At 40.5% G+C, this 25,404-nt stretch overlaps 1 protein-coding gene across 4 annotated transcripts in view; it reads right to left on the minus strand.

Moving 5' to 3' along the window:
- Window positions 1-1,643: 1,643 nt before the first annotated feature.
- The window catches only part of ZBTB8A (zinc finger and BTB domain containing 8A), a 55,859-nt gene continuing 32,098 nt past the window's right edge, over window positions 1,644-25,404 (minus strand). For 3 of the 4 annotated variants that reach the window (XM_077763508.1, XM_077763509.1, XM_077763511.1), the window contains 3 exons: window positions 15,798-16,621; window positions 11,877-12,046; window positions 1,644-5,723 (listed from right to left, as the gene is read on the minus strand). In XM_077763508.1, coding sequence (XP_077619634.1) covers window positions 5,391-5,723; window positions 11,877-12,046; window positions 15,798-16,620 — 1,326 coding nt within the window. In that variant the 5' untranslated portion in view covers window position 16,621 and the 3' untranslated portion in view covers window positions 1,644-5,390. Of the gene's footprint in view, window positions 5,724-11,876; window positions 12,047-15,797; window positions 16,622-20,541; window positions 21,284-25,404 lie in introns of those variants that run through there. The other variant, XM_077763510.1, reaches the window with a different exon arrangement.

Raw genomic sequence — 25,404 nt, forward strand, 5'->3', positions numbered from 1 at the left:
GCATATACAATATTGGTGAAGGGATATACCCATAGTGTTTTAACTCCAAACACAACCTTAAAGGTGGCGATGAGGATGGTACTCTACTCTCGTCTTTTTATTAAAGAAAAAAAAGTTTTTTAATGGCAGTACTTGAAGAGTAAGGAAGAAATTTACTCGTTTCCAAATTTGTCCTCAGCCTTCTTTAACACAGCTTCATATTGAGTCCTGCCTCTCCAGTATGACATTTAACTTGAATAAGAAATGATTTAATTCAATTCATTGATGGAATTCTAATATGTAGCAATTAAGTTCCATAGTGCTTAGAGAGTGTTCTGGTTCCTTCTTCAAAAACAAAACGTAATTTCAAGATATAGTATTTCAGTCACATATTCCTAATGTAGTTTTTATGAATCTGAAGTACTGTGTGAATTCCCAGAATGCAATACCCATAATCAGATAAAACCCAAATGCATCCCAAAGTAAAAATGGAGTAGTTTAAGACTACCCGATAATTTAGTGTCATTATTTGTCCTAATAAAAACTTTAAATGAGGGAACATATACAGTATCTTGACACTTCATAAAAATTAGTATCATCCTTTCAGATAAGGTTGAGCACCAGTAAGCTGGAAAGTCAAACGGTTCAAATGCCCACTGTAGCATCTATATGAGGACAGAGGGAAACCTTGAATATGGGACCTATTTTGCACACAAGACACTGGGAAGATTTTTTAAAAAAATACTTCATCTAGGCCCGTTTCTGCCAAAGATTGTGATTAGCTTAGGCTTCTGTATTCCCCCCCACCCCTACCCCAGGCTTCTGTGTTTTTAAAAGCGCCACAGTTACACATCCGACTTCAGCTGAAGTCAGGATCTCACTGCTTGTGAGTTCAAGCCCCGCATTGGGCTCTGTGCTGGCAGCTCAGAGCCTGGAGCCTGCTTCACATTCTTTGTCTCCCTCTCTTCCTGTCCCTCCTGGTCGACTCTCTCTCTCTCTCAAAAATAAATAAACATTAAAAAAAAAAAAAAAAGATTTTCCCAATGGGAAAATCAAGAAACTATATAATGGATTTGTGTATCTAGAAATCTGAAAGAGCAAAAGCAAAGTATAATAAATTCTTAGATGTACTTTATAAGCTGTATTCCATTTAATAATGTTTGTAAATGATCTACCTCATCAAGTCTAAAGGTAAAGAGGTGACTGGCATTACCCTGGTCACTGGCTTCCAATCTAAATGTGAGTATTCAATGGCTTTTGACCCAGGTGTGAAAAAAAAAAGAGATGGAGAAAAGTGTTTATCCTGCTATTTCAGTATGGAAAAGCCTCAAAAAGTTAAGAGGCCCTTAGCTTCTCTTGTGTGTGGTTTATCACTCATTAACATATTTGACTTTTGTTGGCATCAATACAAATTCTGTACGGAAAAGACTAACATGTTAGAAGATGAAGTGTATAGATGCTCTGTGGATTTCATTTTTCTGGTCTATTCATGGGTCCATTAGCATGAATACTTAAGAAACTCCTATATCAAAATAAAATATTAATTATACTTCACAATATATAAAGCCACTGGCTAAGCAGTACTGTTTCTGTGATAACCTGAATTTTATCATTAAAACTCTTATAACTAAAGTCACATCCTTTATATAATATTTATTCTGTATAGGATTTATCCACATACAATGATGTAAACTTTAAGACAATTGACTATTATTTGTAAAAGGCATCTTATAAAATTGAGTAATACATAATACACCTCCGTGAATTAAGCTGATATTCTAGGATTCGGAAAATCTGATCATTCTAGTTCCTATTTTTGCCATTGTTTCACTGGGTTGTCCGAGGGAGGTTGCTTTACTGTTCTGTGCCTCAATTTCTTTACCTTTCATGGGAGAGAACTGTCCAATTTATAGATATGTAAAGAATAACACAAAAATTATTAAATACTTTGTAAATATAAAATGCTATATAAATGATAAATAGTAATACTGATCCACTCTAATATAAAATAACATAGAACTTTCCATGTATAATCTAAAGTTTGGTCCTTCAGTACCTATTATTATCAGCCTTCCCAGTTAAATAATCTTACATTATATCGCTTTTAGTGATTTTCCACAGTATTAAATTTCCATAGTATTAATTACTTTAGGATATATATACATAGGATATGTATGTATATGTAGGCTATATATATCCAATATGAGTGGAAGTTTCAATATAGCTTAGTATGACTTAGCATAATAACCTTAATAAATTCAGTTCTGAGCTCTTAAGTAACTGACACACCAAACTTTCTTCATCCATTAAGCAATAACGTGGTGGCATAAAAGCCGTAACTGTGCTTGTTTTGATTTCTTGACTCAAAAATACAGTGTTGAAAGATTTGTTCTTCAAAAGACATGCCAACTATAGAAGGAATACTGTATAGACTAAGGCTGTGATTTCCTGCTCTAGGAGACCCTCTGATTACCAGCTTATCAGCACAGTGAGTAAGAGAGGTAACGAAGTAAGACCGCACTGCTCAAAGGGAGTTCAAGAAGTTCCTGGGTTCCAAGATTTTCAGTGCTCCACTCCTGAGCTCTGCAGAGGCGCCTGGTGAAAGGCTCACAGGAGGCTTTAACAGGAGCAGCTCTGCTTTTAGAGTTTTGCCCTTAAATGGGGAGCTTCTCTATTGAAACAATTCATTTGGAGACAGGGTTTCTTGGGTTTAAAACAATCTTTCAAGCCACCGATCTAGTCCATTTTGCTTCCTCCAGCCACTAGGCGCGACTGCAGTATTGCTCTATTTTGCAATACTTCTCCCCATCACCACACACTCTTGAGGACCACAGAGTTAGAAGGGCATGCGGCCGCTGATCAACAGCATTGCTGTAAGAGCAAACTTGGTTCTAACCAACTCCTGCTATTTTGCTAATAAAAAAAAAACAACAACCCTTGCCATAAATTAAGCCTACATTGACAGAGTACACCTCTAGGTAACATTTCCCCACATTTAAAAGCCAAAGACTTTTGTTTTCTCAGAAACCGTTACTGGACAGTCTCGCTCTGGGAAAGAACTGGTCTTTAAAGTCTTAGATACGTATGATATGATAACTGGAGTTATTATTTACAACTTACAAACATGTAACAAATGTCCTTTTATGGTACTAAAATGGTAGAACAGATGAGCTGTCTAGTTTGATGAATTTGATGGGGCTGTTTGGGGGGGTAGCTAGTTGCTTGTTATAAACAATGAGAAAGCATTATTTCAGATAAGGCTGTACAGGTGCTGGTGGCACTGTGTTCAGTGGACTTCGCTGACATTCATGCTGATGTTCGCATGCAGAAGAGAACAGCATCAAAGAACATTTAGATCACAGACTAAAGTGCGTTAGAGCGTACACATGCAAGCACTACTTCATTCTCATGAATAAAGCTCCAATCACTCATTTTTCCTCTTGGCTCCAAGGGCTGAAAAATCAGACAATAATTTTAAAAGATGCTACCATCTGGTGAGACTAGAGAATGACAAGTGTTCCCTCCCTCGTTTGGGTACAAGTTCATTGTTAAGACTCCTGATTCAAGAACAGTCATTGTTGGGAGAACAAAGACCCCAGTACATACCATCCAGTCTTGAAGCGACTGGAAATTTACCCTCAGGGGAATCCTGAAAAGAGTCTCAGCATTAAGTACTATAAAACAAAAGCAAATGGTTCTTCATCTATTTATAAAAAATGTTTTAGAACTTAACCATTTTAGCCCTCAAAATGTATCAAGGACAATCACTAAAGAAAGAATGAGAGAAAGAATAAAATGAAAAGTATCATATTGAGGTATGTCATGACATTTAGAAATATAGTATAATACATGGGGCCTCTCTCTATCAAAATTAAATTATATCAAGTTTAATTGTAATAACTTGCAGCGACCTTTAGTAAGGTCAGTTTTTCTGGCATTTAGATTTCATCTTCGGAACTAAAATAATGCTTCTCCAACTTAACTGGATGTTTAGAATGTTTCCTAATTCGCACAGGGGTTAAACTCACCTTTGTTTCCTTGGGGAAAAGCTTGTTTTGAAAAATTACACAAACAAGGTAGGTAAAAATGCTTGAAGCATTTAAGAGAATAATTGGTTCAAATAACATTATATATAAAATTTACATATAAATAACTTGACATTAAAAACATGTCAAAAGACACTGTTGGGACATTACTTGAGCACTCGTGGATAACTCTAGTTCAAGTTATTATTATGTATTGTTGGAGATTACTAAATTCTTCTTTCATGCTTTCTGACAGGCTTCTTTTTCGAATTACTGCAGACTGGTAAGGTTTGACTTTAATTCTTTGCCATTTCAGGAGACAATACAGGGAGAGACAATTGGAAGAGGGCTGTTTAGAATCAAAACCTGTCCATCACCAGTCCCAAAGATTAAACTTCCTGACCTTAATTTCCTCATTTGTATATTAGAGGCGATAATATTTACCTTGCTGATTAAGTGAGAAAATGCGTGAGACAGCACTTTAAAAATAATAGAGCAGAACAATAGATGTTAGAAGTTATTCTTAAGAACTGGTAACCTCCAATTTTCTTGTGTATCGTTTTTTGGTGTGTGTGTGTGTGTGTGTGTGTGTGTGTGTGTGTGTTTTTCTTTTGGAGAGGAAGAGGATTACATTGACAGATCTTCACAAACTACCTTGACTTTTAGGCAGTATTAGCTTCCCGCTTTAGAAAATGAGGTCTGTATATAATCTCTGGTCTGCCTCTCCTTTAGGTTTTTGTTTTTTTCCAACGCTGACTATGTACGAGTAATTTTTAACTTAATGACAAAACATTCAAATGTGAATCGTTTCAAACATCTTAGATTCGTCTTCTGTCATGACCCTAAAACAATCGGTAGCATATTGGAGATAATGATAGGTTGTTTTAGATCTCAGATTAATAGAAAGACTTATTGGTTTGGTCAGGCTGGGTGCCAGACCCTTAAATGTGCTCTTACCTGGTTCCCTGTGAAAATTCAGTATTCGTAGTTTGTGTTTTTACAACACCTTGAAATTATCTTACATAAAGTTTGGTTGTGGTAAATTTATTTAAAATATTTTCTTTGAGAAAAGTTTGCTAAGTAGATCTTTCCAGTATTAAAAGGAAAAAAAAAAAGGTATCTCTGTAATAAAAGTAAGAGGATTAATTGTTCATCCATCATGCCAACTCAAGCTAGGTCTTTCTTTCCGGTGCAGCAACATATTTTAGGGCAACAAAGTTCAGAATGGATACAATGACCTGTTTGGACAGCATGCAAGTTATATTAGGTCATTACTTTTAAGTCAGTCTGATAAATTTGTTAACCAGACTCTGACCGAGGAAACAGAGAGATACAGGAAGTCAATGTGAGTTGCATACATGCCAGCTCTGTGGGTTCACACATCGGCTACCTAATGTTGGGTTTGATTTCCTTTTCTTCTTCTTCTTCACTGTCATCGACCTGTTGTATGACCAGATCAGCAGACCCATCCTCTACAATCTCCACGTACGATCTATTCTCATCTTCACTCAAGTGCCATCTGGAATCCTTATCTCCATCTGATGGGGACATAAGATGCTGCTCAGCTTCCAGATCGATGGGGAGGCTGTCTATGCCAACTTCAGCAAGGCACTCATTACAGAGTCTGTAGCGCCTGGTTCCTTCCTGGACCACTTGGCCTGTTAGATCTGTCACATGGCGTTTGCATTTTCTGCAGATTAGTTTGCATGCCTGGTGAATCTGTGTAGAGATTTAAAGAGTGATTGAAAAAAAGGATTTTTCAAAAGCAGCACAGTTCGAGATCCCGGTACCAGTTAATAAACCTAAGACGTCCAAAACCAAGCACTAATATTAAAATTAACATCTAATTATTAGAAAAAGATCACAGGTTTTGATGACAAGTGACGTCACAAACATCAATTTTCTGTAAATGATGGCTATAACATTTTTAGGATTAATAGCACATACTTTATAATTTCATATATCCCTTAATCCAACAATAGTTTGGTATCTAAGGTAACAAGGGACAGATTCCAGAATAATAATTGCAAACACTAAATATAGCACATGTACTGTTCTAAGGACTTTATATACCTTAATTTTGGTGAGGGAGGAACCTCTTGTTTTGTGTGTTATCAGCTGGAGAAAGAAAAATGTTTTGTCCCAAATTTTATTTTACCAAAACATGTTTTAGAAAAGATTTTATCTTTGGGGCACCTGGGTGGCTCATTTGGTGGAGCATCTAACTTTTTTTTTTTTAATTTTTAGAATATTTATTTATTTTTGAAGGGGAGAGAGAGGGAGAGAGAGAGAGACAGAGTGGGAGTAGGGGAGGTGCAGAGAGAGAGGGAGACACAGAATCTGAAGCAGGCTGCAGGCTCTGAGCCATTAGCACAGAGCTGGACGTGGGGCTCGAACCCACGAACTATGAAATCATGACCTGAGCCAAAGCCGGACACTTAACCAACTGAGCCACAAGGCCCCCCAATCTAACTCTTGATTTCGGCTCAGGTCATGACCCCAGGGTTGTGGGATTGAGACCCACCTCAGGCTCCACACTGAGCATGGAGCCTGCTTAAGATTCTCCCCATCCACCTGCCCTCTCTCATTCTTTCTAAAATAAAATAAAAAGTATAAAGGGTGTCTGGGTGGCTCAGTCGGTTAAGTGTCTGATCCTTGATTTTGGCTTAGGTGATGATCTCACAGTTCAGGAGAACAAGCCCCAAGTTGGCCTTTGCACTGACAGCAAGGAGGCTTCTTGGGATTCTCCCTCCCCCTCTCCCTGTGCTTCTCCCCAACTTGTTCACACTCTCTCTGTCAAAATAAATAAATAAACTTAAAACAATAAAAAATAGAAAATAAACAAAATAAAACTGGGGCACCTGGGTGACCAAGTTGCTTAAGTGTCCGATTTCAGCTCAGGTCATAATCTCAAGGTTCGCAAATTCAAGTCCCGCATCAGACTCTCTGCTATCAGCGCAGAGCTCGCTTTGGATCCTGTCTCCCTCTTTCTCTGCCCCTCCCCCACCTTCTCTCAAAAATAAAAAATAAAACATTAAAAAATATATACACACACATATATTTTTTATCTTTAAGTAATCTCTACACCCATCGTGGGGCCTAAATCCACAACCCCGAGACCAAGAGCTTCATCCTCCACTGACTGACTGAGCCAGCCAGGATGCATATTTTTGGATAGAAGGATTTCTTGTCACTTCTATTAATGAAAGATCCCGTAGAAAGAGGACTAGACTAGGAACTGGAAGGCTTGGGTTCTAGCCCTGCTTTTGTCATTTATTAACCATGTATCTGGAAGCAAGTAACTGAAAACAATATAAACCTGCCTTCAGGGTGATAGTCAAAATACTTAATGACTAGCAAGGTAGAAGTGCCACCCAAATAGAACAGACGCTTGACAATCACAACGGACACTGGTCCTAACAGCAACTGTGGTGGTTCTGCTATGTCTCAGCATATTATTATCCCTGCCTCTTTCCTTAACACTAATGGAATACAACTCCGTTTAGGAGACCCAAATGAGTCCATACATGTGAGGTGCTTTGGAAATAAGTTGTAAGATGAATAATTATATATTTATACTTACTAATAAACAATTTTCTTTTTTTAATTTATATTTTCTTTTTGAGAGAGAGAGAGAGAGGGCACAAGTGAGCAACTGGCAGAGAGAGAGAGAGAGGGAGAGAGAGAATCCCACAAGAGGCAGGGGAGGAGGCAGAGGGGAGGGGGAGAGAAGCGGGGCTCACCTGAAGCGGGACCTGAACTCACAAACCGTGAGATCATGCCCGAGACGAAGTCAGATGCTTAACTGACTAAGCCACCCAGGTGCCCTAAACATAACTTTCTTTAATAGCTGTCAGAGCAGATTATGGGTTCTACTCTAAAAATCACTATATTTAATTTTATAATGTTGAATCAATACTTATGGTATATTCACTTAGATAAAATCAGGACACTATGGAAGTATGCCACCAAACACAAACAGACAAAAAACCCAAGAAAACTAATGCAGTGGGGTAAAGTATCTAAGAAAATGTATGGAACTACAACTCAGTATAGTTATTATTTTCTACTTAACCATTGACATATTAATCAGCAAATATTGAAAGTACGTAATTTGAGTGCACCTTTATTTCTCCTGAAATAGTAATGGTATGGGGTATCATATGTGGTATTGTTTTTGTTAGAAAGTTCTGGCACAGATTCGTGTTCATCCCCCATCCCTTCAATTCTAATACGATTATAAAGTCAAGAAAATTAAATAAAATACTATGTTGTAATGGAATGTATCATCATGAATTCATTATTTTAAAAACGTTTATCTTCCAGCTCTGTCCACTGAAATAATCTTTTTTTTTAATGTTTATTTATTTTTGAGAGAGAGCATGAGCAGAGGAGGGGCAGAGAGAGGTGGGGACAGAGGATCCAAAGTGGGCTCTGGGCTGACAGCAGTGAGCCCGACGCAGAGCTCAAACTCACAGACTATGAGATCATGACCTGAGGTGAAGTCGGACGTTCAGCCGACTGAGCCACCCAGGCGCCCCTGTCCACTGGAATAATCTAAGAGGAATGACACCATAGTAACAATGAGCACCCCAGGGGTGTCCAAAGTTTGGTTTCTATTTCATTCCCCATTAAAAGGAACCAAAGGTCTTTTGAGAAATGGCTGATTCCAGTTTTGTGACAAGGAAAATACAAAGTCATTCTAGGGAGATCTTGGGGCCAGAGAATAAGGCCACTTTGACTATTTAATGGAGTTATGACAAAGGGACACAAGAAACAGCTTCAAGTCGTCCACACTGGACAAAACTGAAAATCTGAGTATCAGAAAGAATAATAGGGGTGCCTGGGTGGCTTAGTCGGTTGAGCATCCGACTTTCGCTTAGGTCATGATCTCGCGGTTCGTGGGATCGAGCCCCGCGTCGGGCTCTGTGCTGACTGCCAGCTCAGAGCCTGGAGCCTGTTTCAGTCTGTGACTCCCTCTCTCTGACCCTCCCCTGCTCACGCTGTCTCTCTCTCTCTCCTAGAACTAAATGAAGAAAAAAAAAAAAGAAGAAGAATTGTGGACCCAAACACAAGGAACCAAGGACAATTCATGAGATTGTGCGCTATTTAGAATAAAAAACAAAGCCAGAATAAAAAAAACCCCTCAAGATTACCGTTTGAAATTCCTATTAAATCAACTTTTTATTCTGAAAATTGATAGTTAAAGGGAAAGAATTAAAATCTTTCTCCTGTTTCTCCTGTAGTAACTGTATTTCAAAGTAACCAGATAGTTCCAAGTGATGAGGGAAAGTTTTCCTTTATAGAACTCTAGCTAATAATGTAGAAGAAATGATAAAATCAGGAAATCATTCTGCAAGTAAAATTAATAATTTGGGCAGAGTTTATCAAATGACATTAATCTCATTAAATGAATGGCTGATGGAGAAACAGGTCATAGCAAAATGCCAAAATAGTCCCACATAGATTCCTTTCTAATCACGGGATGGCAACTTTGTCTGCACAACGGTGGGATCATGGTATTATTACCTGGCTTCGCGACAATCTTAATATGAATGATGGGACCACCAGATATTATGTGTCTCCCACTGTGACACATTATGAGATAAACAATTTCTCCTTGATGTGTTCTAACTGAAAGTGTTTACCCTGAATCCATTAAGCCTTTAGATAAAAATTCTGGTTTTTAGAAAATGCAGGAGGGGACAGAGGAACAAGCTAAATGACACCATGTGAAAGCAAGCAGAGAAATTAAGAGGCAGGTTATTTTATAAAACAATTATCTGGATATCTCTAGTAAGTCAGTGTTAGAGAAATAAAAAGGGTGGCTGAGAGAGAACTCAGAACTTAAGATACTCTCTGAAAAAGATATTTAAGGGACTTAACAATGAGATATAATACAGGGTCCTGCATTGGATACTGGCTTGGACAAACCAGCTATAAAAGGTATTGGGAGACTACAGAGAAATGTGAAATTGAACTGGATGTCAGATAAAATTTTATTGAGATGGGAAGGTAGATTATTCACTAAAGAGAGCAGGCTACATAATATCACAAGTAGTATGGTCTAATTTGGTTTTAAAAAAACATATATGCATGTGATAAAATGTTAAGAATGGAGGGGTGCCTGGGTGGCTCAGTCGGTTAAGCGTCCGACTTCGGCTCAGGTCATGATCTCACGGTTTGTGGGTTCGAGCCCCGTGTCGGGCTCTGTGCTGACAGCCAGTTCAGAGCCTGGAGCCTGTTTCAGATTCTGTGTCTCCCTCTCTCTCTGACCCTCCCCTGCTCGCTCTCTCTCTCTCTCTCTCTCTCAGAAATTAGAAAAAATAGAAAAAAAAATGTTAAGAATGGTACATTTAGGTGGTGAAAATAAAGTATTTTATTTTTCTTGGTTTTACTTTTTATAATACTTTTTCATTGCTTTAGGTAAGAAAAGGTTGTTTTTGATTTTAGAAACCTAGCTTCATAAGGTTAATGAAGGCAGAAATTTTGTCTGTTTTGCTCACTGCTGGATACCTAGCACTGAGAAGAGGGGCTGGCACAAAGGTGCTCAGTATATATTTGCTGACTAACCAACTCTAAAGCAATGCATGAAGAAATTGCCTTAAGTGATCCACTGTCCTTCATTTATTACTTTTTTTAAGTTTATTCATTTATTTTGAGAGAGAGAGAGAGAGTGAGAGCACAGGGGAGGGGCAGAAAAAGAAGAGAATCCCAAGCAGCGTCTATGCTGTCAGCACAGAGCCCAATTCGGGGCTTGATCTCACACACTATGGGATCATGACCTGAGCCGAAATCCAGTTGGATACTCAACCAACTGAGCCACTCCGGTGCCCCGATCCAGTGTCCTTTAAAGCTAAAAGGGGCTCCTATACATGGAATAGAAGTATGAGTAATAGAATAGATTTTGGAAAACATTCTTGCATCAAAATGAACAGCAGAGTCACTCCAATGTCCTCACCTTATTTACCCACCAGAGCGCTGACCAGCAAATTCCCTGAGATTTTTGACTGCTGACAATCCTTGTCCCTGACTGGAAGTGGCTCAATCCCCCACTTTGTTCCCTTCCTTGAAGAAGCTATAGATAAACTAGAGAGAGGCTAGAAAGGGAGTATAGTGGACAGATGCTGAACAGCAGAAACTAGACTGAGATCCTTCCATAAAAGGATTCAGGAACCACTAGCAGATGCTGAGTATCTGAAGTGGTGATTCTGACCTAGACATTCAGATAACTTTGGTTTACATTGTCTTTGGCTCTTGAAAATACCAGTATCCAAAAACTGCATGCATAGATAAAGTGGTTTTTCCCATACTTTGAGATGTAGCACAAAATTTTTTTTTCTTTCATAGTTTATTGTCAAGTTGGTTTCCATATAACACTCAGTGCTCATCCCCACAAGTGCCCTCCTCCATGCCCATCCCCCTTTCCCCTCTCCCCCACCCCCAGCAGCCCTCAGTTTGTTCTCAGCATGCAAGAGTCTCTCATGGTTTGCCTCCCTCCCTCTCCCCAAATGTTTCTACCCTTCTTCTCCCGCATGGTCCTCTGTTAAGTTTCTCCTGATCCACTTATAAGTGAAAACATNCTGACTTTAAATGAATTATAATATATATTCCAAAAAATATTAAAGAAGTAAAATGGATATTCAAAAGAATATCTCTTACTTCAAGGTCTCAAAGGAGAATAAAAATGTATATATCTTATATATTAAATTATGCATCATATGCAAAGGAAAACCATTAAGCTGGAAACATTTCCAATATGGTAGAGTTCTATGAAAAGACTTCCCTCAGTAGATGAGGTTTAGTAAATCCTAAAGCAGATAAATGCACACATTTCTTAAGAAGTAAAATGATGAAAAATTATATACATACTGTTCGGAAATGGCTACTTAGATGGTCCAGCCTACTAAATCTTTTCCCACAAGCTTGACACGGATAGGGTCTTTCTCCTGTATGACAGCGAAGGTGGCGCTTGAGGTCTGCTTTCCGCTTCACCACGTGTGTGCAGTATGGGCACTTGAACCGCATCCTGGGCAGATCATCTGTCGGGAGACAGTTGACTAAATTACCGGAAAGTTCATCACAACAATCCTATAACATGAAGAATCCCAAAGGAGTTGGTGAGTCCAGTCTTGGAAAGGCAGGAGAAAAGGAGAAGAAAGAAATTGTATTTATTTATTTTTCCTTTTTTTAATTTAATTTTTTAATGTTTTTTACTTTGAGAGAGAAAGAGTGCAAGCAGGGGAGAGGCAGAGAGAAAAGGAGAGAGAGAATCTCAAGCAGGCTCCATGCTCAGTGCGGAGCCCGACTCGGGGCTCGATCCCACAACCCTGGGATTGTGACCTGAGCAGAAATCAAGAGTCAGCCTGCCGCTTAACTGACGGAGCCATCCAGGTGCCACAAGAAAGAAATTTTTATTAAGACCAGATTAGTCTTAAATTTTTATTAAGACTAAGTCTGACTTCAGCTCAGGTCATGATCTCACGGTTCATGGGTTCAAGCCCCGCGCTGGGCTCTGTGCTGACAGCCAGCTCAGAGCCTGGAGCCTGTTTGGAATTCTGTGTCTCCCTCTCTCTCTCACCCTCTCCTGCTTACCCTGTCTCTCTCTCTCTCAGAAATAAATAAAACATTAAAAAAAAAAAAAAAAAAAGACTAGATTGTTAATGTGAGCCTGAGTCCAGAACTGTAACTTTAGTGTTTGATGTGTTCACAAAGGTGCGGTTAATTTAGACTCTCGCCCTTATCTTTCTATCCAATGTTGCAGAGTCACTAGATTTGAAAAGTCAAAAGATGGATTTTAAAACTGGAGATCCAATCCGAAGTGAAAGTATTTAACATTACAGCTTTTAAGTGACTTGTTTTATTTACCCATTTTTATCCTCTTGACTTTACTTTTCATACACGTGTCATACTTCTAAAGGTGAAAAAAATGTCAAGGATATTTAAGTTTTTGTTTTAAAACTCACGTATTCAAGAGGTGCCTGGATGGCTCAGTCAGTAGAACATGTGGCTCTTGATTTTGGAGTCATGAGTTTGAGCCCCTTGTGGGGCATAGAAATTACTAAAAACAAAACATATATATATAAACTTTAAAAAATAAATAAAACTCATATGTATTCAAGATGTTAGTTGTGACTGGAGGCAAATTTCATCAATTTAACAGCTGTTCAATTCAGCTGTTCATTACTGAGGTTAGGTAAACATAGCCTAGAATTACAGAAGTACAGAGCACAATGAGAGAAAAGATCATTTTTTTGCTGTTTTAAAACTCAATAGAGATTTCTCATTTTTGCTCTGTTATTTCAGTATGCCGTGGTCAAAGGTCAGGGCTCAGTAGGATGTTTAGTGAGCTCTATAATAGGATAGAATTTCATGTATTTTCAGGTTAGTACTACAGTAAAATGTGATTCGTAAAGATCAATTCAGTTACTTATTATTTTTTTTAATGTGTATTTATTTTTGAGAGAGAGAGCACCAGCGAGCAGGGGAGGGACAGAGAGAGAGAGAGGGTGGACAGAGGATCCAAAGTGGGCTCTGTGCTGGCAGTAGCGAGCCCGATGCGGGGCTTGAACTCATGAACCCTGAGATCGTGACCTGAACCAGTCAGACAGAGCCACCCAGGCGCCCGCTTGTTGCCTCTTATTTTAAAATATCTTATCTACCACTGATTTTTTAAAAAAATTATTTATTTGAGAGAGAGAGAATGAGCACATGAACGAGCATGGGGGGACGGGCAGAGAGAAGGGGAGAGAATCTCAAGTAGGCTCTGCTTGTCAGCACGGAACCTGATGCGGGGCTTGAACCCACGAACCATGAGATCATGACCTGAGCTGAAATCAGGAGTCTGATGCTTAGCCAACTGAGCCACTCAAGCACCCCACAACCAAATTATTTTTAGAAATTTATGTGACAACTCAGGAAATGTGAATACTGACTGGCTATTTACCGATGTTAAGGAACTGCCGGGGCGCCTGTGAGACTCAGTCAGTTAAGTGTCTGACTTCAGCTCAGGTCATGATCTCGCAGTTCATGAGTTTGAGCCCATGTCAGGCTCTGTGCTGACAGCTCAGAGCCTGGAGCCTGCTTCGGATTCTGTGTCTCCCTCTCTCTCTGCCCCTCCCCAACACATGTTCTGTCTCTCTCAAAAATAAAAACATTTTTAAAAATAAAACAAAATAGGAACTGTTAATTTTGTTTAGGTACCATTATGGTATTATAGTGTTTTTTTTTAAGATTATATTTTAAGAACACTTTCTGAAATATTTAAGATGAGAATTTATGATGTCTGGTATTTGCTTAAAAATAATAAAGGGAGGGGCACCTGGTTTGTGAGATCAAACCCCACATTAGAGCCTGCTTGTGATTCTCTCTCTCCCTCTCTCTCTGCCTCTCCCCTGCTCATGCTCTCTCTCTCTCTCAAAATAAATAAATAAACTTAAACAAAATAATAATAAAGGGAGGGGTAAGAAGTAGTGATGTGATGAAATAAGATTGATCATGAGTCAGAAGTTGTTCAGACTGTGTAATGGGTACATGGAGGTGACTTATACTACTCTTTTAACTTTTCTATATGTTTGAAATTTTCCTAAATTAAAAAAAAATTAAATATACAATCTGAGACTTATAATCAGTAGGAGTTTCATTGTAAGGTTTTCCTTTAAATTCACATGTAAACTATTAAGCAAATTTGCTGCTTGATTATGACATGAATTTCCAATCCCTGTTCTCTTTTATTTTTTTAGTTTTTTTTAAAATGTTTATTTTTAAGACAGAGAGAGACAGAGTACAAGCACGGGAAGGGCAGAGAGAGAGGGAGACAAAGAATCCCAAACAGGCTCCAGGCTCTGAGCTGTCAGCACAGAGACCCGACGCGGGGCTTGAACCCACGAACTGTGACATCATGACCTGAACTGAAGTCGGATGCTTAACCGACTGAGTCACCCAGGGACCCCTCTAATCCCTGTTCTCTACGGCAGTCTCATGGCAGGGAGAGGAGTATGCTGAAACCAACAACCTACATTATAATCTTTCTGCATTTTACTGCTATCATAAAAGTGAGATATTTCACATTGTTGTTGCATATACGACTATAGTGTCAATGTTATGGGTTGTGTGTTAAGGTTTTTTTAAGTTATGTATTTATATCTCAATAAAATTAGATGTAGTCTCATTTCTTTTAGGTCTCGGTTCTATGAACCTCTAAAAATTCGCATGGCTGCTCTGTTTAACTTTTTGGTATAAAAGCACTCCTCCTGAGTGAATACTCAGAAAAAAAATAACCTATTTAAAGTGAAGATTTGCACCTTAGGGATTGAACCATTTAGAAAAGAGCTTTAGGGGTGCCTAGGTGGCTCAGTTGGTTGTCTGACTTTGGCTCAGATACGGTTCGTGGGTTCGAGCCCTGCGTCAGGCTCCACGTCTCCCTCTCTCTCTGCCCCTCCCCCACTTGTGCTCTGTCTCTCAAAAATAAATAAACATTTAAAAAAAATTTTTTTAAAAAGAGCTTTAAACACTTAATGGTGATCTAATCATTTGTTGACACAGGTTTGGAAAATCTTGGGCTTTGCACCTCAGAAGTCCATAAGTTTTGACTAGTATCAAATTTCTCTCAAATATTATTTTTAGTTAAAAATTTAGATTTATGCTTTATGCAATAAATTGCGTTCGACAAGTAGGACTTAAAAAAAAATCACTTGGCTCAACTGCCTGTAACACTTCAAAGCAAGGGCATGTTGAGACAGCACTGATTTGTTTGGGAGTCTCAGACCCGCATTGAGGCTTTTTGGGGTGTACCTGAAAAGCTTCTGGATGTGACCTCAGATCCTGGACCATACGGATAGCCAACAGGAGTAGAGTCCATGTCCGCATCAACTTGTGCTTGCTCCTCCGACTGGGAAATGTGGCCAGAAGAATCCGATGTCCGAGCTTCTCGTTTGCTCGACTTATAATGAGCCACTTCAGAAGGCTGGGACAGCCTCCAATGTTTGGATTTTTTAATGGAATCTTTCCTTTGTTCATGCTTGGCCACAGGTTGCTGGGTGCTCCTTTGGGAGGCCGGATGGTAATTATACTTACTCCAAGATTTTCCGCTTATTATACCTGTTCCTTGATCCGGGCTTAGGTGGGAATGTGGGGAAGCGCTTTCTTCTTGCCAGCCACCGCTGTAAAAGGAGGAACGTTCTATACCGTTAGAATTGGCATCTTTATCGGAGAGACTGAAATAGCGATCTTTTTCCTTCTCGCTAATGTCTAGTGAAGATTTAATAAAGGTCTTACATACGCTAATGACGTCAGTCATCTGAAGGAAGCTAGCAGCTGACATCACTTCTATGACGTTCTGACCAGTGAGAGAGAGTTTGCCGGAATAGACGAAGTCCAGGATCACCGTAAAAGTGTCGGGGGAGAAAGCCTGAAATGTAGCTGTGGTGGGTTGACTGGTCTCCTTTGAGTTCTGAGAAAGGAGCATTTTGAAGTAGCCACTGCTAGCAAATAATACATTTCGATGTGCTTTGAAGACCTTCCCTTCCACCAGAATGCTGCAATCACAAAAGACATCTTGCCTGCGCTGCTCATTCAGTTGCTGCAGGAGGTGGGACTGGTGAGAGGAGATCTCCATGCTGGAGAGGAAAAGACACGTGGTTAACCAAAATGACACAGCTTTCCCAAGCACAGTCACCCGAGATAACCATCAGAAACCTCTCTCTTGTTTCTACTAAGAAACACTTTCTTCTTAGAGAAGATCTCCTAGACACAGGAGATCGCTTAGTACTGTGCTAATAACTGTACTGTGACTAATAAGTTACGTGATCTGGGGATAATGATTTTGCTCAGTCACCAACCTTTACTGAGCTTCTATGCATCAGGCTTCCTGCTGTGTGCTGAACTGAACTGGCTTGCTTCCTACGTGCATGCGGCGTTCAGTCTAGAGGGGGCCAGGCACTAAACAAACAATCACGTGAAGTCACAAACGACTTCGCAAGGGCAAAGACAGAAAGATGGTGTTGTGAGCAGAACAGAACGTAAACCAGTCGAGACTGGGATGGAGAGGGTTGGGGATACCGCTCTGAGAAGAAATGTTGAGGTTCAAAGGTGAAGGAATTAGCCAGGGGAAGAAGGAGGGGAAACATTACTGCTTCCAGCAAAATGGTGATCTAGAAAGTGCTGAAACTCGCCTGCCACAAATCTCTGGAGATGCTGGCTAAAATATAACCAAATGTTTCAAACTTGTGCCTGAGCTTGCAGGAAAATGAGAAATCCCTAGGTGCCTGCAGTGGAGAAGGAGCAGAGCCGAAGCAGCAATATGGGCTCGGGTTTTGATCAGTAACAATCTGGAACCTTCTAAGGACCACGACCTCAGTGAAGAAAGACTAGTAAACTTTGCCCATAAATCCCCGGTGAAAAAACAAAGTTTGTCTTTGTGGGACTTACACTGGGGAAAAAAAGAAAAAAGTACCTAGGTGAGATAGCAAACCTTTTGTTTTTTAATTTTTTTAATGTTTGAAAGAGAGCGAGTGAACAGGGGAGGGAAAAAGAGAAAGGGAGACACAGAGTCCAAAGCAGGCTCTAGGCTGAGAGGTGTCAGCACAGAGTCTGACACAGGACTCGAACTCATGAACCACGAGATCATGACCTGAGCCAAAGTCGGATGTTTAACTGACGGAGCCACCCAGGCTCCCCCAACCCTTTGTTTTTAGAGGTTCTGGAATCCAATTTGATTTTACTTGTTTCGTGTGGCAAACCTGAAGGTGAAAATTTAACGAAAAATTAGTCCTGGGCTGGGGGAGCCCGTTGGGCGCCTGGTAGAAGTAAATGCAAAACCGCTCAGGAAGGGTGCTGTCAGGACCCAAGCCAGGTGGGAAGTAAGTTCTGCTTATGCTGAACTCAAAGTCATTCCCTTCTTCATATTAAGTGGATGGTTTCCAACATCGGACCATCATGGTGCCTCTTAGCTCTTATCTTAAAAACAAGCAAACAAAATCTCCCTTGGTTTCACATCCACCTCTGGCTACTACTCATTTCTTTATAATTTTTTAAAAATTTTATTTTAAGGAAACTGTATGCCACACTCTACTACACGTGGGGCTTGTGCGATCAAGAGTCGTAGGCTCGCTCTACCGACTGAGCGAGCCTGGCACCCCAGGTTACTACTCGTTTCTCTGTTCCCCTCACACAAAATTCATTGAGAGCGTGTTTTGGTTTGCTCTTTTCACTTGCTGTCTTCACTTCTCCCGTTCTCTATCAGGCTTCAGCACCATCCATCAAAACCATTTTTACAAAGCTCATTGGTAACTTGCGTGTCAAATCCAACGGTCATTTCTTTGTCCTCATTTTACTGATGCAGTGGATCGTTCTCTTCATCCTCAAATACTTTCTTCACTTGATGCTAGGACACCAATTCCTCCATGGCTCTTCTATCAGCCACTCCTTCTCAGTCTCCTAGGCTGGGTTTTCATTTTCCTAATCTAAGGGCTGGGAGATTCCGGACACACTACCCTAAAATATGGTACCTTGGTACATTGAATATTTTGAACTGAAGAAGTCTGGGAAAACAGCAGAAGCATTAAGGTCACTCTGACACCCCCTCTCGTCTCCCCTGCAACTAAAATGACCCTACTGTGAGAGGCGCCCTCCCTATACCCAGAGGAAAGAGAACCCTTATCTCAGAAAACAAAGGGACAGTGCAAAGAATCTGAACAAACAGGCTTCGGTGCGTTTCCCAATTTACTAAATTTATCTTCCTGCTCCTTGATCTACCATATTCCTCCACGACTGTCTGCTCTTCATCAAACCTCGCATAAAAATATACTCGGTGTCTAACTGTTTCTTCCGGTCTTCATTTCCTTTATGAAGGCTTCTGTGTCATGTAAAACTTATATGAAGTAATTTGTTTGCATTTCTCATGTTAATTTGTTTTTGTCAGTTTAATTTCCAGACCCAGCCAGGAAGACGGTCAAGGAGAAATTTTCCTTCCCTACAGCTAGACTATCCCAGGCTTCAGGGCTCAGACCTCTTCTCTACCTACACTCTTCCTTGGGTGAGCCCATCTAGTCTCGTAGTTTTATTTATTTATTTAAAAACAATTTTTTATAGTTTATTTATTTTTGAGACAGAGACCGGGTACGAGTGGGGGAGGGGCAGAGAGAGAGAGAGGGAGACACAGAATCTGAAGCAGGCTCCAGACTCTGAGCTGTCAGCACAGAACCCGATGCGGGACTCCAACCCACGAATCACGAGATCATGACCTGAGCCGAAGTCCGACGCTTAACCAACTGAGCCACCCAGGCGCCCCTAGTCTCGTAGTTTTAAATACCACCTTTGAGCTTATGACTCACAAAAAAGCCTCCAAAGGCTTCCCAACCAGCCTCAAAGTTCTCATGATCTCAGAGGCCCTCCATGACGCTCACCCCCCTGCACCCAGGCGTCTCTCTGCCCTCCCCCTCTCCCCTGCTCTGTCCCTCACACGCTGCATTCCAGCCACAAAGACCTGTGCTCAGTCCTGAACATTCAAGGCATGTTTCTGCCATGCAGCCTTTGTCTTTGCTGCTCTGCTTGGGAATTCTTCTCCCAGATATGAACGTAGCTCACATTCTCACATTCCCAGGTCTCTGTACAAATGTCACCTTATCAGAGATCTTTCCTTTACCATCCTATATAACCACTGCTTCCCATTCTCTATTCCCTTGTTTACTGTTTCCTCCTACTAGAATTTAAGGTGAGAGAGCATAGACTTGGCCTGCTTTACTTATGTGTCCCCAGCTCCCTGAACAGCACCTGAGCACACGACACATGCCCAATCAGTGTTGCTGAGTGAATGAGTCAAAAATGTTAAAACACACAAGGAAATCGTTCTTTATAAAGAAGAATCAGCAGGTAGAACAAACAGGAGAATTGGAACACCAACAATTTTAGAAAATAAAAACCCTAGGGACTATTAAATAAGCATGTTTAAGATGGCCAAAGAAATAAAGGATAATAAAGAGTAGCAGATAGTTATGAGCACAGACGCTAGAGCTGGGTTGCTGGATTTGGAATTCTGGCTCCACGACTTTTCTTTTTTAATTTTTTAAATGTTTTTATTTATTTCTGAGAGAAAGATAGCTTGAGCAGGGGAGGGTCAGAGAGAGAGGGAGACACAGAATCTGAAGCAGGCTCCAGGCTCTGAGCTGTCAGCACAGAGCCCGACACGGGGCTTGAACTCATGACATGAGATCATGATCTGAGCCGAAGACGGATGCTTAACCGACTGAGCCACCCAGGTGCCCCAATATTATACTTTTTAATTTTGCCAATCTTATGAATATGCAATGGTACATCTTTGCATTTATTAGTGTGGATTGAACAGTGAATGTTTATTGACTGTGATTCAGTGAATTACTTGCTCGTTACAGTGTTGGTAACTAACTCTGTATAACAACTAACCACAAAAAACAATGTTATACAATAATCATATATTTAGCTCACATGCTTATGGGTTGGTTAATTTAGGCTGGACTTGTTAAGACAGCTCTGCTGATCTTGCCTGGGTCCACTCACATACCTAGGGGTCAGATGAGTTAGGCAGCTTGTCCAGGTTAGTTGTGTTACTACATGGTCTCGTATCTTCCTTCTGGAACCAGATGGAGGCTGGCTTGGCAGACTTCACCTCGTGATAATGGCAAAGGTACAAAAGACCAAGCAGAAATGTATGAGGTCTCTTAAGGTTGGGCTTGCAACTGGCACAGTTATGTCTACGATACTCTAAGAGTCTAAAGCAAATCCCATGGCCAAATCTAAAGTCAAGGGAAGGAATATCTCCTGCCCTGTAAGTGGGAAGAACTGTGAAGTCACCCAACAAAGGGTATGAATATTGGCAGGGGGTGATGAACAGGGGTAATAATGCTATCTGCACAATAACCTTTCTTATTTTTCAAGTTGGGTTGTCTTTATTTCTTATTTATTTATAGGTATCCTTTAAATATCCAACAGACTAATCCTTTATCAGTTATATGCTTTGCAAGTATCTTCCCCTGGCCTGTGGTTTGACTTTTTAACTTCACTTAAGGTGGTTTTCATCAAAAAGAAGCTTTTGGGGCGCCTGGGTGGCTCAGCTGGTTAAGCATCTGACTCTTAATTTCGGCTCAGGTCATGATCTCACGGTTCATGGGTTCGAGCCCCAAGTCGGGCTCTGTGCTAATAATGCAAGCCTGCTTGGGATTCTCTCTCTCTCTCTCTGGATTTTCTGTCTCTCTCTCTGTCCCTCCCATGCATGCTCTCTCACAAAATAAATCAAAAAAAGAAACAAAAAAGAAATTCCTGTTTCAAGGACATAAAGATTTTTTTTAAAGCTCTGTTTTTCACTTTTAAGGCTTCAATCTACTATTTATTTTGCATGTGGGATTCTAATTTTTTTCATTCAGATAACCAATTTTTCTGGCACTATTTACTGAATAGTCTATCCTTCCCCCATTAATGTGTAACACTATCTCTGTTATACATTTAGTTTACATAAATTCAGATCTATTTCTGAGCTCTTCTTGTTCAGTTCGGTTGGTCTATTTGTCTATCTCTGCAGTGATACTTCACAGTATTAATTACCAAAACTTTAAAGTGAATTCCCCCATCTAGTTCTTCAAATGACATTAAAAAATTCTCTTTCTTCTTCCATATAAATATTAGGATAAGCTTATTAAGTTTCAATAAAAAGAAAAAAATCCTACAGGCATTTATTTTGGACTTGAATTTATAGATTATGGGACAACTCACATCTTTATGATATTATCATCCAGGAACAGCATAATTCTCCGTTTACCTTGTATTCTTCAGTAATGTTTCCTTATTTTCTTTCTCTTTCTTTCTTTCTTTCTTTCTTTCTTTCTTTCTTTCTTTCTTTCTATGTTTATTTATTTTTGAGAGAGAGAGAGAGAGACAGATACAGAGTATGAGCAGGGGTGGGACAGAGAGAGAGGGAGACACAGAATCCGAAGCAAGCTCCAGGCTCCGAGCTGTCAGCACAGAGCCCGACTCAGGGCTTGAATTCATGAACTGTGAGATCATGACCTGAGCCAAAGTCAAACGCTTAACCGACTGAGTCACCCAGGAACCCCCCTCCTTATTTTCTTTATTAAGATCTTGCATATTTTCGTTATTTATATTGACTGAATGGAAATGCTTCTAAAATTTCAGCATTAGGAATGATGTTTAGTATAGGTGTTTGATGGGTACCCTTTTGTTTCCAATTTGCTATAAATTTTTTATCATAAATGACTGCTAAATTTTATTAAATAATTATGTGGGATTTACATTTTTTTTCCCCCTTCTTAACGGTGTATTAGTTTCCTGGAGGTACTGTAATAAAGTACCATAAACTGGGTGACTTAACACAACAGAAATTTATTGTCTTGCAGTCTGGATGCTAGAGATCTGAAACTAGGGTGTCAGTAGGGCCACGCTCCCTCTGAAACCTGTGAGGGAGGAATCTTACTTTGCTTCTTCCTAGTGTCTAGTGGCCTCGGGAGTTCTTTGGTTTGTGGCAGCAAAGCCCCAATTTTTGTCTCCACCTTCACATGGCTGTCTTCTCCCTGTGTGTCTCTGTCTCCCCAAGGAGCTCTCTCCTTGTCTCTTCATAACGTCTTCTTCTAAGGACACTGTTGTTTTCTACAGTCATTTTTTAAAGGATTTTCTTTTCTTTTTCTTTTTTATATGTTGATTTTTGAAAGAGAGAGAGAGAGCATGCGCGCGCAAGCAGGGGAGGGGCAGAGAGAGGAGGCAGAGGACCAGAACCGCTCCGAGCTGTCAGCAGAGTCCGACACGGGGCTCGAACCCACAGAAGGACATTAGCCCTTCTGGATTAAGGGCCCATCCTACTCCAATGTGACCTCATCTTAACTGATTACATGTGCAACAACCCTATTTCCAAAAACGTACCGCAGGTTAGCACTTAGATATATCTTTTGGGAGGAACACAATTCAACCCACAACAATCCTGAGTAGTGAGTATGTTACGTTTTCTGGGTGTTGAGTGATCTGTGCATTCCTGGCATACTTTAACCCAGTCTTTACCTTTGTTTTTCTACTGACTCTGAGACTGAAAAGACAAATTTTTTGCCTTTTAAATTTTCCAATGTTAGGTTGAACTAATAGTGGGTTGAATACTGTCCCCTCAAAATTCATGTCTACCTGAAAAAAAAAAACAGTTCAGGGGCGCCTGGGTGGCTCAGTCAGTTGAGCGTCCGACTTTGGCTCAGGTCATGATCTCATAGTCCGCGGGTTCGAGCCCCGCGTCGGGCTCTGTGCTGACAGTTAGCTCAGAGCCTGGAGCCTGCTTCAGATTCTGTGTCTCCCTCTCTCTCTGACCTTCCCCTGCTCACGCTGTGTCTATCTCTCTCTCTCTCAAAAATAAATAAAAAACATCTTAAAAAATTTAAAAAACCCAACAGGTCAGGTCTACCTGGAACCTCAGAATGTAGCCTTGTTTGGAAATAGTCTTTGCAGAAACAATTGGTTAAGAGAAGGTCACTGGATTAGGGTCTCCTGTCCTTATAAGAAGAGAGGACACATAAATACAAAGAAGAAAGAAACAAACCTTGGGAAATAACAGGTGGAGACGGAAGTCACGCAACTACTAGTCAAGAAACACTTGGGGGCGCCTGGGTGGCTCAGTTGGTTAAGCGTCTGACTTCGGCTCAGGTCACGATCTCACGGTGCGTGGGTTCGGGCCCCACGTTGGGCTCTGTGCTGACAGCTCAGAGTCTGGAGCCTGCTTCGGATTCTGTGTCTCCCTCTCTCTGCCCTTCCCCCTTTCACTCTCTCTCTCTCTCAAAATGAAATAAAGACATAAAAAAAATTTAAAAAGAAAGAAAGAAAGAAAGAAAGAAAGAAACACCTGGAGCCCACAGAGGCAGGAAGGGGTCTCCTCTCGAGCCTTCAGGGGGACGTGGCCCTGCCAACACCTTGATTTCTGACTTCTAGCCTCCAGAACTGAAAGAATATATTTCGGTTGTTGCAAGCAACTGAGTTTGAGGTACTTTGTTATAGCGGCTCTAGGTAACTAGTACACACTGCATGAAATTGCGAGTATTTAACCGTTTTTGACCAATTAAAACAGTACTTTCATACACTGGACATAAACTCTTGATTTTAAATGAACTGATGAAAGGGAAAATATTTATTTCTGTATTAACAGAAGAAGCTACAGCCATTTATACGTTGTGATTTTAGGGGTAACTGAGTGGCTCAGTCGGTTAAGCGCCCGACCTTGGCTCAGGTCATGATCTCACAGTCCGTGGGTTCAGGCCCCGTGTCAGGCTCTGTGCTGACAGCTCGGAGCCCAGAGCCTGCTTCAGATTCTGAATCTCCTTCTCTCTCTGCCCCTCTCCCATTCACACTCTGTCTCTTAAAAAATGAATAAATGTTAAAAAAAATTTTAATAAAAAAATAAAAGCTGTGATTTTAATTTTTTCAGTAGATGTTTTCGTTTTCCAGCCTGTAACACAATTACCCTTCCGTTACTCATTATTCTATTCTGACCCCTCCCTCTCCTCATTCAATACATTTTTCTGGTAATTGCTCCTCACAACTTTTCTTGAGAGGATCACTCCTTCACCTCTTTCAGTTCTTATGGTTTGGGAAATACTGACTTGACTCATCACTGCAGAGGTCAACCTGTGACCAGACCTGACAAATCGGGGCACTGCATTCCCATGGCCAGTTCCCGGTGGGAGGATGCACACACCAAACAAGGCAAGCAAAGGAGGTTCAATCAAAGTGAATCCTAGAATTTTTACAGGAGCAACTGGAAAGAAGACCATTCCTATGAGGACGGACGCCTGGACTTCTATATTGTAGATGTTGTACCATCACGACAGAGCTTCCATGAGAAAGAGCCAACCCTGAAGCAGAGAAAGGCCAAATCCCACCGACATCATTCTGTTTCCTAGGTTGGTAATTTCTTTTTCTGGAAGGGGTCAGACAGGAAATATTTCAGGATCTGTGGGTATGAAATTATTATTTATAATAAATATATAATTTTTAAATGTTTTATTTATTTCTGAGAGAGAGAGAGAGAGACAGCATGAGCAGGGGAGGGGCAGAGAGAGAGGGAGACACAGAATCCGAAGCAGGCTCCAGGCTCTGAACTGTCAGCACAGAGCCCAATGCGGGGCCCAAACCCACGCACCGTGAGATCATGACCTGAGCCGAAGTTGGATGCTTAACCAACTGAGCCACCCAGGCGCCCCTATAATAAATATATATTTTTGACTTTGCCAATGGTCTCCAGCTCATTGCTTCTCAAACCCTTATAATTGCCTAAGCAATAAGAGCAATAATAGCATCTTTTAAAAGAATGTTGATTTTTTTGAGAGAGAGAGCAAGTACATGAACATGGAGGAGCAGAGAGAGAGGAAGAGAGAATCCCAAGCAG

Source organism: Crocuta crocuta, unplaced genomic scaffold (assembly GCF_008692635.1).
Source record: "Crocuta crocuta isolate KB4526 unplaced genomic scaffold, BGI_CrCroc_1.0 scaffold214, whole genome shotgun sequence".
NCBI lineage: Eukaryota > Metazoa > Chordata > Mammalia > Carnivora > Hyaenidae > Crocuta > Crocuta crocuta.